General features: G+C 34.2%; 1 protein-coding gene across 1 annotated transcript in view; it reads left to right on the top strand.

Moving 5' to 3' along the window:
* Cfap299 (cilia and flagella associated protein 299) overlaps positions 1 to 9,391 on the top strand; it is a 488,707-nt gene extending 479,316 nt beyond the window's left edge. Inside the window, exon 6 of the mRNA XM_090344002.1 lies at positions 9,175 to 9,391. Within this exon, the coding sequence (XP_090200128.1) occupies positions 9,175 to 9,270 (96 nt within the window). The 3' untranslated portion in view covers positions 9,271 to 9,391. The remainder of the gene's footprint in view (positions 1 to 9,174) is intronic.
* Positions 9,392 to 14,662: the final 5,271 nt, after the last annotated feature.

Genomic DNA, 14,662 nt, shown 5'->3' with positions numbered 1-14,662 from the left:
TCATAAGGAAATGGAAAAACTTGGAAAAAATATACTACGTGATGTAAGCTAATTTCTTTTAGTATGAGCAGAAGAATAGTTAGGTCAATTAGATTTTAAAATTAAAGATATTTGATTAAAAGAAAATACCTGTTAATCGTTTGGCTTTTTTTTTAATTAGAGGAAAATTCCAGCAGCAGCAATTCTCTCCTCTCTTCACTCACAACCCTGAGTACCACTCAGGTACTACTATTATTAGTAGGAAAGGTATTAATTACCTCCTTCACCTCTGCTTCTAAGCCACCCAGACCTTCAAATCCTAGCCCTCACAGACTACGATTGTTTTGTTGTAATGGTGGAAACCCTTACCATTCTTCAAGCAAATGGTTGATCTCCTCCATTCTCTACTGAATGAGATTAGTTTTGGATGTCTTTTTACAGGGGGCAGTTATATTTCACTTTGAGCCTTAAAATTAAACAAACTATGAGAATGTAGCTCAATAGCAGAATGCTGTTTAAAGCCCTGGGTTCAAGTCCAAACATGGATAGAGTAAGTGTAAGCAAATAAGGGTAAATAGACTAAGTCTAAGCCAATTTTAAACATTCTTGAAGACTGTCCCCTCAAACTGCACTGAAACACTGAAGGAATAACTGAGCCAGTAAGTCTGGGGCCACTTACTGAATTACCAACACCACTTTTTTGGCCCTTGGCTTTGCCCGGGAGGCTGCTTGTAAAATGATGCTTTTTAAACTGTGGCACAGTTGTAATCATTAAGTAAAGCTGAGATCTTGCCAACTTTCTGGTTTTGCTGCCCAAATTACTGAATATTTGGTTGATTATAGCCTTAAAACACCCACATACTAAGTAGCTTTTAAACATTTCTCCCCTGGGCAATCACCTGGTATATCTGAACTGAAAGTCCACCACATATAAATTAAGTATTTACTCAACTAACTACTGCTAAAATCAATGGCCTTAAGGAGCACATTAAAATTACATAATTGAGCTTTGCTTTTATGAATTAAAACTCCTAAAGTTTAAATTCCGTGTCCTTCTCTTGACCTGGAAGAATGACTTTAATTTTAAATGCAGTATTTATGGAACATGCCCTAGAGATAAGCACATTGCTGTAAAGTATCCAATAACAGAATATATATATATATATATATATATTTGAAATGGAGCACACAATAGATGAATTGGAAGAATGAAGAAACAAATATATAACTTTGAATTGTTATACAATTCCCATCACTAAATGTTACCGCACCAAATGCTTAATTTTCTCAAGCACTGATACTCCAAAGCAAGATGAGAGATATTGATTTATTAGAATATGAAGCACACTAGTGTGAATGATGGTAGAAAATGAGAAAAATCCTCATATTGATAATGTTCAAGTGGATGATTCTGGCTTGCATATCTTCGTCATAAGCAGTGGTGGCATGAACTATATGCGTTGCCTTAAATAGCTAAAGCAAGAGTCAAAACTAACACAGCTAAAGCAAGAGTCAAAATTAATACCAATACAACATTTTTTAACCAGTCCTGGGGCTTGAACTCAGGGCCTGGGCACTGTCCTTGGGCTTTTTCCTCAAGACTATCGCTCCAGCACTCGAGCCACAGCACTATTTTTGGCCTTTTCTTTGTATGTGTTATCAAGTAATCAAACCCTGGTTTGGTTTATTACCAAACTCCCGGCTAATACTAATACAAATGGGAAAAAAAATGACAACCAGAATTCACCAACCTTTGAAGCACATATAGTCACTCAAGAGATTAGATTCTTAATCTTTTGGGAAGCATAAGTTACTTTTAAATTTTGGTAAGTTTCATAAATTTATCTGAAACAACAAAAAAAATTCTCACCTTGCCATATGCAGAGTAACATAATAAAGTCAGGATGTTCAAGCAATACTGAATCTCACTTGAAGCTTACTGTGGGTTACTCCAAATATTTGGGAACAGGTGAAAGACCTGGGAATGGCCATAAAATTCAGGAAAATTAAGCCATTTGAGAGGGGCAATATTATAAGTGGGTTGGAGTTAATAGAGATTTTTATCAGCTCTGTAATTAGGGAAAAGCACTTTACCCCTGTGAGTGCTGCTTCATCTGTGTTCATCAACTATAAACATCCATGCAAGTAGTAATTTTACAAAAGGTTGTCCTGAGGGGAAAATGAGACAATGTGTCTAAAATGTCTGCTATCAAGTAAGTACTTGAATAAATAGCTCTTCCCTGTGGGATATTACTTTACGAACCACCAATATCCTAAAGGGGAAAATTGTTTTTTAACTGCAGAAGTTAAAATCAGAAAATAGTCTGTATGTCCATGATTGGAGTATAGTTAAAATGTTATTATGCATTTGTAAAAGAAATAGAACAGTTTTGTTGTGAACATGATTATTAAGTGGAAAAATACAAATTGCAAAATAGTGTAGACAGTTTACTATTGTTAGCTATAATTATGCATAATCATATAAGAATTTCCCACTCATAAACATTAAAGTTGGGTTTTTTTTCCTTCAACTAACAACTCTAAAACTAACAGGCTTCTAAAATGAAACTACTTAGTTTGTAAAGCCTTAAAGCAATTCTGTCAAATTGCCTTTCAGAACATATCAGTTTACAAGTATACCTGAACTTTTGTAAAACTCATTTGTCTGGTTCTGTTCATTGTGCATTTTAAAATATAATTTTATTGTTTTATTGAGTTGTTGCACAGAGGGCTTACCATTTTATTTTGTGTTTTGAACTTTATTAATTCAGTGGAGCAAATTTAATCGAGGTCAATTAATTTGAATTATTATTGTTTGGGGAACTAATATTAATTATTAACAAGTAGGTCAAGAGAAGGGCATGGTAGGCATTTAAGGAGTTTCAATTCATGTAAGAGTATCTGATATATTGTATATATGTTTATTTGTTTATTTGAAATAGAAAAGGGAAGGGGAAAACCAAGATGATTGGGAGGAGGTGGGAGAAAGGAAAGTGGGAGGAAAACATGGGAAGGCATATCAGTGTACAAGAAGTAGTGTACCCACCACCTGATGAATGTAACTAGCTCCTCTATACATCACTCCAACAATTATGTGGAACAGCTCAATTATGTCATTTTTGTGTGTGTGCATGAGGTCCTGGGGCTTTAATTCAATATGTGGGTGCTGTCCCTGAACTTTTTTCCTCAAGTCTAAAGCTCCACCACTTGAACCACAGCTCCATTTCCAATTTTTTGGTAATTAATTGGAGATAAGATTTTCATGAACTTTCTTGCCCACGTGACTTCAAACCATGATTCTCAGATCTTACTGTCCTGAGTAGCTACAATTACAGCCATGAGACACTGGCACTCAGCTTCGATTATGTTATTTTACTATCATTTTCAAAGACATTGATTTTTTAGCAGTAGTTAAGTAGACAAAATATCAATATTATATTAGTGTACTAAATTGTTTTCTTCTCCATTAGTTCTTTCTTTTCTCCTTTAAATTTTTGGTGGATTTTTACCTACTTAATGTTTATTTTATGTATAAATGGCTATAGTTTAGAAGCTAACTATGTAAACCTTTATAGTGTTTTATGATGCATAGATTTAAATTTTTATATAATCCAAACTAGTATTTTCTCTTTCTGAGTTTTAAAGTTTCTATATTAAGAGTAGGAAAGTATTCTCCTATACATTTGTCTAAATTTATTTGTCCTTTTCTTGATGCATTGAAATCTGTGATTCTTCTTAGATTTAGTGGAGAAGTTGCAATTTCTTCACTTTTCACTTCATATTTTTCAGCAATTTGTTACTGTTGTTATAATCTTGGCATCTCACGTCACTCATATTTTATACTTGGTTTTGAGTCCACTTTCTTTTGGGACCTTGTAATCAGTTCAGAGGTGTAATCTGTTAAAAGAAAATTTGAAGACTTTGAGATTTTGAAGTGAGAACTTTCCATATACTGATTTTTCTCTCTCTGCTACAAGGTTTGTTCTTGCTAGTCTGTACGTGTGATTGATACTAGCAATTTTGTGATTACTGAAGAAGACTAGCTCAAAGACAGAATTATCATTGTCACAGAAAATGGACCTATGTGAATGATTTTTTTTTTTTTGCCAATCCTGGCCATGAGCTCAGGGCCTGAGTCCTGTCCTTGGACTTTCTTAAGTGCCTCAGCACCAATTCCAACTTCTTTTTATGCATCTGGTACCGAGGAATCGAACCCGGGTCTTTGTGCATGCTAGGCAAGCACTCTACCACTAGGCCAAACTCCCGGCCCCTGTGAATGATTTTTAACTAATGAATCCACGAGTGACCAGTAAGATTTTATACCACTGGCTACAATTAAAAAGCATTTAGAAGAGAGTTCTACAACATGAATGAGAAATTCTAAACTGAGTTTATGAATAAATTCAGAAGGATTCTAGCAGAATCTTTACATTGCCAGTTCCATACTGAACTTTAGATACTATAAGTATAGAAATTCTGTAACTTTTCCTTCTTTCTGATCATAGAATTTAGGGCCGATATCCTGTCAGAGATTTTAGAGAATCATGAGAATAAAATACCAGGCAGAGAACCAAATTCATTATGGTGGAATTATGACTAAAATTTTACCACTGTGAACACTTAAATGGAAGTTAGTAACAAGAGTAAAGCAGCAAATTATGGCAAAGATAATAAAGCTATGCAAAAAATTAGGCAAATTAAGTGTATTTTCAAAGATTTATGAAGGTTGTATCTGATTCAAAAAAGATTAATTTTATTAAAGAAAAATTCTTGAAATATGACAGGATACCCCCAAGATATAATTGTCGATGCTATGACTGTTAGGTCAAGAAATTCAATTAATCTGTAATAAGGTCTCAAATATTTATATTTTTAGCCATTATCTAGAATTATAACCAATAACATTACACTATTGTTATCTAATTATCATCATCAAGCAAAGCACAATGAGAATTCTCACAAATATTTAAAAACCTGGTGGTGAGGATTCCTAACTGTTGTAATTAGTGTTTTCCCTGGAGATAAAAACATACAAGAAGCTAATAGCAATGACCAAATTCCCATAAAGCATATAGAAATTTCCAAATATTTACATTGATGCAATCACATTTATAAAAGTTTATGTAGGATAGACTGGTGATCTCTTCTGACTTGACAACTTGTCTGATGGATGTATACAGACTTATTTATTTTTAGCATCATTTTTCAAACATGTAAGACTGAATATTTATAACTTTTTTCTGAGATTTCCTCTAGGAAACCTCAAAAATAGTTTTGAGCATAAAAGAGAGCCTGAAAGTTTTATTTATTTTCAGTAACTAGGATCCAGTTATGAAATGTTAAATGTCAGAAAAACTTGCAATGGATTTGTTATACTTTGTTAAATCAAGCAACCAGAGAAATACTATATAAATAACTATTTAAACATTTAAACAATAAAATGTTTAAAAATGAATAGAAGTTAATATACTTGTGCTCTTTCAAATGATGTGTCATTGTTCTCTGTTCTTCTTATTTTTCTTAAATAATCAAGCATCCAATGATTATAACTAGGACACAATAAATGATTCTTATAAGATATTGAATCTTTGGCATACAGGTAGACTACAGAGAGGCTTTAAAAAGACATTTTTTCAAAGTAAGAGTCACATATAAAACCAGCCTATCATCATTGGACAGATGTTCTATACTCCAGAATAAAAAACATTCTGTATTCATGTAAGAAAAGGTAAAGATATTTCTAATTTGTAGCTACCAACACATAAAGAACCATAACAGGCCTCATGATGATAACAAATATACACAAGGAAAGGAGAGGAGAAAGGAGGAGAGGGGCGAGGAGAGGAGGGAAGGGAAGGGGAGGGGAGGGGGGGAAAGAAAAAGAAAATCACCAGTCTAAAAACATAGGAAAGGGTAACATGTTCAAGAAGTAATGTAACTGTAACTCCTGTGTACATTACCCCAACGAGAAAGTAAAACACACAAAAAAAGAAAAAGAAGAAAAAAAGTCACTAGTCTACATGGCTGAGACTTATCTTCTCTAGTTAATACAGGTTCTCAATTAAAGTTAGATAAAGTGACAATAAAAAATGAAGTTCTGGAAAACAGATTTTCTGTTGTTTCTAATCCAACAGAGAATAAAATTGTATACTAAATATATTTGCAGAGGTCATGAGGGTTAGATCATAACCATAGATCTGAATCACCACTACCCCAATAGAGTATAATTTATCAACTACAAAAGATTCAAAGACAGAAACACAAAAGAAAACGAGAGGCTTCTGTGGAAAGGAGCAATGGATCAGTGAAGTTAGCAGTTTCTTGCTACAGAGGATTTACCTCTGGTAGCTAAGAAAGATGGACCTAAAGGCCTAGGAGGTACAGCCTTCTCCTAGAGAATGGGTCATTCATCTCCACAGGACTCACTGAGTATTTCAGAATGATAACACTCACACAGATACAAAATGAATGTGCCAAAGATTTTACTTAATTCATTGATTGTAGATGGTGCTGTAAAGATATTATATTAAATATAAAGAGAATCCAAAGAGCATATAGATGCAAAATAGATTTTTTTAATTTTTATTATCCTTAAGTAGTTATGCAAAAAGATGTCAATTTAACATCTTATAGAATTATGAGTACAGTACATCTTGACAAATGTCATCCCTCTCATCATTCTCCTCACCATCAATACTAGCTTTACCCAACCACCTCAAATTACCTGGTGCCATTTTCATGTATGTACCTTGAATATTGAGACTATTTGCCTGTCCTTCCTTTCCCATTCATCTCATCCTCCCCGACTAAGTCCTATCTCATGAAAAACGAGTTTAGCTTCCTGGCATTACACTTGATAACCTGTAAGGTAGTTCAAAGGACTCATCCTTTGCACATACCATATTTTAGTCAGTTTGTCTAGTTATATATGCATATGACCTTACATTTTCATGTGTTTAGTTAACTTCCTCATAAGAGAAAATATGTACCTTTTGTCTCTGTAAGCTTGACTTACTTCATTTAACATATTTTTTCCAGTTTCAACCATTTCCCTGCAAATGAGAAACTATTTTCTCCTTGATTGATGAATAAAATTCACACACACACACACACACACACACACACACACACACACACCCCACTATAAGACCATCAGACCATCAGTTTAATACCATTGGGTACAACAATTTGCATTTTATAAACAATAGCACAATATTAGTAGTTTTCTACAACTTAAATATTGCAAAATAACACAAAGTAACAAAACCATGAAGTAAAAATAACATGGATGAACCCATTTTATTTGCCCACTTCAAGTCTTTACAGTTTTTTTCTAATTCTTTTTTATTGTAATTAATAGAAGCGTTACATTGTATTCACCAGATAAGGAGCATTACTTCACATATGTTGATCCCTTTCTCATGTCTTGGACCCCATTTCCCTCCCCCAACCCTGGCCCTCATCTTGTTTTCCCCTCTTCCCTATCCTATTTTAAATAACCAGATAGACATATATACAATATGTCAGATAACAATGTGAAATAATGTAACAATATGAGATAACCAAGGGACAGCAAAACAGATGAGAGATAGCATAGTACATTAAGGACAACAATCACTCATTAGATGGCTTTTGTTTCTATATCCTGGTCCAATTCTTTTTAATGAAACATAGATCCAAAAAAATTCCTCTGTAGGGCCAGGAGTTTGGCCTAATGGTAAAAGTGCTTACCTAGCCTGCATGAAGACCCAGGTTTGATTCCTTGGTTACGGCCCAAATGATAGGGCTCTGGCCTTGAGAAAGCCCAAGGACAGTGCTCAGGCTCTGAGTTCAAGCCCTAGGATTGGCAAGAGAGAAATGGGGGGAGGGAGACGGAGACAGAGACACAGAGAGAGAAACTGAGAGAAAGACAGAGAGAGAGAGACAGAGAAGAGAGAGACAGACAGAGACGGAAGGAAGGAAGGAAGGAAGGAAGAAAGGAAGGAAGGAAGGGAGGAAGGAAAGGAAGGAAGGAAGGAAGGAAGGAAGGAAGGAAGGAAGGAAGGAAGGAAGGAAGGAAGGAAGGAGAGAAAGAAAGAAAGAAAGAAGGAAGGAAAGAAAGAAAAAAGACAGAAGGAAAAAAAGAAAGAAAGAAAGAAAAACTCTACTGTGACTAACACAAGAAGAATACCAGGGCTGGAAGCAAGGCCTAGTGGTAAAGTGCCTGCCTAGCATGCACAAAACCCAAGGTTCAATTACTCAGTACCCTAAAACACAGAAAAAGTTGGTGCTGTGGCTCAAGTGGTAGAGTGCTACCCTTGAGAAATCCCACGGACAGTGCTCAGGCCCCCGATTCAAGTCCCAGGACAACAAGAAAACAAAGAAAGAAAGGAAAGAAAAAAGGAAGGAAGGAAGGAAGGAAAGAAGGAAAGAAGGAAGGAATACTAGCAGTGGCAAAAGGCAACACCAAAACTTCTTTCTTCCACCAGTTCTGAGTTTCCTACAATTTCTCTCTTTAACTGAAGGAAAAAATTGAAGTAGCATCATTGTTTTATAAAAAATATACAAAAGTCCCAATGACCAAAGCTGAATAACTCTTTTAAAATCCTCCCTCTGTAGGAAGTAACCTCATCCAAGCACTTCTGTGTATCAATACCACATCAGTGCATTGTTGTTTCTACGGTAGCTCTCCATAAAGCTGTCATCATGTTGGAAATCCCAAGTAAAATAAAGAGATTGAGTCTTTTTCACTGATTATAATTTGAAAGGGGGAAAATGATAAGAAAGGGGGAGAATGATAAGACTTTTTTGTGTAAAGCCACCACACCAGATATTTTCACTAGCTTAAACAAATTCCAACTTTAATGTGTCTTATTTGACAAACTGGAAACCAAGGTAGAATTCTTTTTGAATGATGAGCCTGAAGTGTTGTTCATGTGTTTTTAAAGCTCTATACTAGAATTTTTGTAGTTAGTGACTCACAACATACAGTAGAATCTAGACCAGCATGAATCTGGGATGCCCTTTTAGTAATGTCACAACCCTATAGCCACAAAACTCACAACAGAAATTATTGCTGTTCCTAAGAAAAACAGAATCAGCAGGGGTGGAGAAATATTGCCTCCATTGAAACAGCCATTTTAATTTTGCTTTCTGAACTATTAAAGAAAAAATCCTCTAATGTCAATTATTTATATGGAAATTTGTATATTTTAGGCTCAACCTGGTGACAACTCTACTAGAATCCCTATTCAGACAGACCTCTACATACAAGCTGTCATTTTTGACCATGTTTCCAGAAGGAAGACTTAAGTACCAACATGGTAGATGGTTATCTAATTGTTAAGTTAAAATTCTGCAGTAAAAAAAAATGGAATCACAAATAAGTCCTACAACTGGAAGGCAAATTAGAATAATAAAATTTAATAAGGAAATTTAGGAAAAATGTAATTGTGTCTGTCTTTTTATTGTGCCGATAGCCTCTTGATCTAATTTTTTTTCCTGAACATTGAATCTGATTGCAACAGTTCATGAAAGAGAATCTTGTTGCCACTTCAAAGATACACTAATTGGTGACATATTTTGAAGCTCAGATTTTCCAAAACGAAAATGTTCCAGGTCTCACCATTGCCAAATCTAGCATGCTAAACAGTATGCCATGTGGCTGTGTTGGCAATGCTGTTCCCTAAAATCACTGAATATTAATAAAGAGCTCAAAATTGGAGTATAACCATAAGAAACACCATGCTGATATGTATTTCCACAGTTCTGCATATGAGATGATTTTAACATCAATAAATATGCTTAGCATACTAAAGAGCCTAGATAAGTCCTGTGCAATGAAGCTAAAAAATGAAATCTATAAGAAAAATAAACAAGTGTGCTCTGCAGGTAGCTTGGAGCAAAAAATAAATTCAGAGACAATCTTTTACTTATTCCGTTCTTTCTCTTCTTTTCATTCCTCTTCCTTTTCTGTCAAGTCTTTTATGAAGCAATTAGAAAAAGAAAGCAAGGTGGGTTTCTGCTGTATGAGATTGGGTTAAAAGAGCCAACCACAGTGTCTGGGTTCAGATGAAATGAAAAGTGTGTGTTCTAGGGGCACAACAGGAAAGATTAAATCCCAGCCAGAGTGGGAGAGGGTGACCTGTTAAACTGGAATTAGATGTCATGGTGTGATCTCATAGTCTTCAGATGCTAATATGCAGATCTATATTATTGTACATTGTATGAATTCTACAAACATGTTTCTTTATCCATGGAGAACAACTCAGTAACCTAGTAGGCCTGCCATTTGTATATTAATTTCTTAGAATAATGTGTCCACCAAAAAGAAATAAATAAATAACAAAAATCCTGTCTAAAATCCTGATTGTAAGAGTGAAGCAGAGAAAATACAGAAGCCATAAACTGAACTTGCCAAACAGCAAAACCGTTCTCAACTAACGAAGATATATCCAATAGACCCAGAACTCACATTGAAGGAGTTCTTAATCACCAAATCTGAGACAGTTTGAGTGCCAAAACCAGTAACAATAAGAAAAGTAACTGAATTGGAAACTATGAGTCTGTAATGATCTTTAGACAGGGGTAAACTGAAAGTTTGTCAGGAAAAGGCTGTTTACAGAGGACCTTTGCACAAAATATTTATTTGTCCTGAGTAAAATAAGCTAAGGATGATTGGGTGATACTACTTTGAAAGGTGGTTTAACATCAACAATGAGGAAAAATGAATATTTGCCCTACCAGGTAAGATTTATTTCTGAACTAATCAAATGTCACATTTTTTAATTGGAATCATCAGGCTTGTGGATATAAAAGAGAAACACAGCACCTTGGTAATAGTTCTGACAAAATAAGAAAGGCACAATTGGGTTTTTTTTTAAGGCAGACATACTCAAATCCAGAAACATAAAACAAAAGAACTGGCTTATAACTTTTGCAAGTGTCAAGATCATGGATGTGAATTAGAAGACTGAGAAACCATCAAAGAGACGTGGCAGCCACACCGTGTAACACTGTGCTGAGCTGGACCCTTTTTGGGTAAAGGAAATTTGGGGACAGCTAGTTGAAAAAAAAAAAGGAAAACTGAACAACTTCTGAAGATTACATGGAAAGAAAATTTATTTCTTAATTTTCATGATTACAATATGACTATTTAACAGAATGTCCTCAATTATAGGATATTGCAGGTGGCTTTGCACAGAAAAGAAACGTAGAGGCAATCCTTTATTTAAAATTAAGGTTCAGTTTTTCATCTTCTTTCCAATTCTCTTAATTTTCTATCCAGTCTATTATGAGACAATTGGATAAAAGAAAGGAAGGCAGTCTTCTGCTATATGATATTCAGTTTGAAAGTCAAAGCGCATGCTATCAAAGAAAAGGTTGTTGTTTTTATGCTTGCAACTTCTGTGTAAATCTGAAACTGTTTTTCACTGAAGAAAATATTTAATGTATTTTACTGATAAATTGAAGACCTTGCTTCCTTAAACTTAAAATGTGCAAATTTCATTATTCTATTTATAAATTTAAGTAACTAGTAACAATGGCTTTGATAGGTCTCTCCATATTTTAATTTGTTAAATTCTGATAAGTATTTAAATTTTCGTTCATAAATCTCATTATATCCAGTTCTCTAAAAATTTTAGTATTTAACAAATAAAAGTTTCCATAGAATTAAGTACATGCTGCAAACTAGTAAATTCAATACAAATATAATGAATATTGTGTTTTCCCAAATGTTCCGATGTGGTTTGCAGATTTCCAAAACTTTACATACAAATTATGTATTAATTAATTATTTAAATATCACAGTCTCAATAAGAATGTCAAAACTTTTCTGTTTCTCTAATTTCTAATATGCCAGATTTTCTCTTTTTCTGTCTCTCTTTTATTCTTCCTTCCTTCCCATCTCGCTTTCTTTCCTTCTTCCTTCCTTCCTTCCTCATTTCTTCCTTTCTTCCTTTCTCTTTCTTTTTTCCTTTGCTTATCTTCGCATTTGAACACAGATACTAGGTCTGAGTTCAATAGTTATACTGAATTTACTAAATTAGAGTAATTATTTAATTCTATGTAGTTTTATTTGTAAAATATTGAAATCTTTAGAGAATTAAATATAAGATTTATGAATGAAAATTTAAATATTTAATAGAATTTATCTAAACTCAAATATGGAAGGATCTATCAAAATAATTGTTAATATTTAGTTAAATATATAATGAATAGTATCAAAATAAATCTTTACAAAATTAATATTTCAATATTTTTTATATATACACATATATGTATATGCATAGTTAGATTATTACTATATATAACCCAAGACTTAATATAGTTTAAAACCAATTCTATTATCTTCATTAAATTTTACATTAACCTCTGAACTGAATTTATTAAGAGTTAATACTTAACTGAAGCCCTGAATTGTGTTACAGGATATATTGTTCAATTTGTTGTTTTTGTTGTTGTTGTTGTTGTTTGGTTGGGTTTTTTGTTTGTTTCTGTTTTGTTTTGTTTTTATTCTTTGGGCTTTCGTGAGACTTGAACTCTGGGCCTGGGCGTTGTCCCTGAGCTCTTCAGCTCAACATTACCACCCTACCCCTTGAGCAACATTGCCACTTCCTCAATTTGTATTTTTTATGAATGCATAGGAAAAAACAAATATATGATATTGGTGGTATGATAACCTATGCCTGTAATCCAAGCTACTGGACTGCAGAATCAGAAGTTCACGGCCAGCTCAGAGAGAAGCATCAAGTTTCTTTCAAGTCTTGTCATATTTAGATTTTACACTTGTAAGGTTTCATGAATGAAATTACTGGAAATTGGAAACTGTCTATATTGAGGCTCTTTAAGGTAATTTCCATCTAGTAGGAAAGATAGATCACCTAGTAAATTATTTTCCTTAAGTCTGTGGAAAAACAAGTATATTTAACTGAGGCTAATGGTTGAATGTCGGGTCCAGGAGAAGTGAGATATGCAACGAATGTTAGCAAAAGGAACAGTGTGCCCAACAGTCAGGACCAAAGACTACAGCCAACTGAAGAGAACGGAAACAAGAAACCAGGCAATGCAATGAAGAACCAGACTATTTGACAAGCTAAATCAGTCAAATCCCTTTATTTGCCCAGATTTAAGATCCGGAAGGGCCCTACAAAATCCAAAGCTGTTTCTTTAATGTATTTATAGGCTCAACTGAAGAGAAGTCTTGCGAGTCTAATTTTCTCCAAGTGATATTTAGCTATATTATTTAGGGATTCTGGATAGCTGTAAAAAACTTCCAATATGAATCTTATTATAATGGCAAAGGGTTATCTCTTAGACCTGGAAGAAAAGAGCATCTCTTAATCCAGAAATAATACAGCAAAAACTTCAATGACTGGAGAAAACTCAGTGGAAGAACTCTTGCCTAGCATGTATGTGAGCCCAATCCTGCAAATATGTCAATAAGTAAAAATTGACTACCATCCAAACTCCATCTCAAACACATTATTGCATACTGACTGCAACAATATTTTCATTTGTTATAGAAGCCTTGTGTTTTCCCAGACTTTCTGTAAGAAATGGGGCTCCTAGCAGAAGATCACAACAGTTCAAAAGCTATGTACAAATGGTCAGGAAGAATAAGATTAGCGAATTGAACTCAAGGTATGGAAACAAGAGATTTACCTTTGTGATTGTTGTTATTAATGTACTATGTAAAGTTATTTCTTTTCTTATGTGGTTACTGTATCTGAATTTGTTACCTGATATACTCTATATATATTTATTTGTTTATTTGAAATAGGGAAGGGAAGAGGGAAAACAAGATGACTGGAATGGGGTGAGGGAGGGAAAGGGGGACAAAACATGAGAAGGGCTATCAAGGAGAAGTGGTATCAAGGTTGGAGAAGTAATGTGCCCACTACCTGGTGAATGTAACTGTGACTCCTCTATACATTATCCCAACAATAAAATACAGTAAAGAAATAACAAAGAGCTAGAAATTATATTTTCCAAAATGTTCTTAAGTTGAATGAGAGTAATTCAGGATGCCTAGAATTTTGAAAAGAAACTAATATAAGCGAAAAGTTGAAATAATGTTTAAGTGCAAGATGTGAGATACTCACATCTTAATATCCTTTATTTTTCTTTCTTTTTAAAAAAATGTTATTGAAGAGTTAATATAAAGAGGGTTTATGATTACATGAATCATGTAGTGAATAATGAGTACTAATTTTTTTTGCCAGTCCTGGGAATTAAACTTAGGGCCTAAGCACTGTCCTTGGGTTTCCTCAAAGCTACCACTTGAGCCACAGCACAACTTCCAGCTATTTTCTATGTGTGTGGTACCAAGGAATCGAACCCAGGTCCTTGTGCATGCTAGGCAAGCATTCTACCACAAGGCCAAATTCCTGGCCTTGTAGCCTTTAGTTTTCTTTTTTTTAATATTTTTATTGTAATTAATAAAAGGATTACATGATATTTGCCAGATAGAAGGTGCATTAATTCACATACATTGATACCCTTTCACATCTTGGTCCCCATTAACCTCCCCTGCACCACCCATCTTGGTTTTTCCCCCTTCCCTATCCAATTTCAAATAACCAAATACAAATATATCCAATATATCAGATAACAGAGTGAGATACTGTACCAATATGATATAACCAAGGGACAGCAAAAGAGATGAGAGATAACATAGTACCTTAAAGACAGCAATCATTCA

Source organism: Megascapheus bottae, chromosome 13, assembly GCF_031878675.1.
Source record: "Megascapheus bottae isolate mThoBot1 chromosome 13, mThoBot2.hap1, whole genome shotgun sequence".
In the NCBI taxonomy this organism is placed as follows: domain Eukaryota; kingdom Metazoa; phylum Chordata; class Mammalia; order Rodentia; family Geomyidae; genus Megascapheus; species Megascapheus bottae.
Note: the sequence above shows the minus strand (reverse complement) of the source record. Positions and strands in the feature narration are given on the sequence as shown.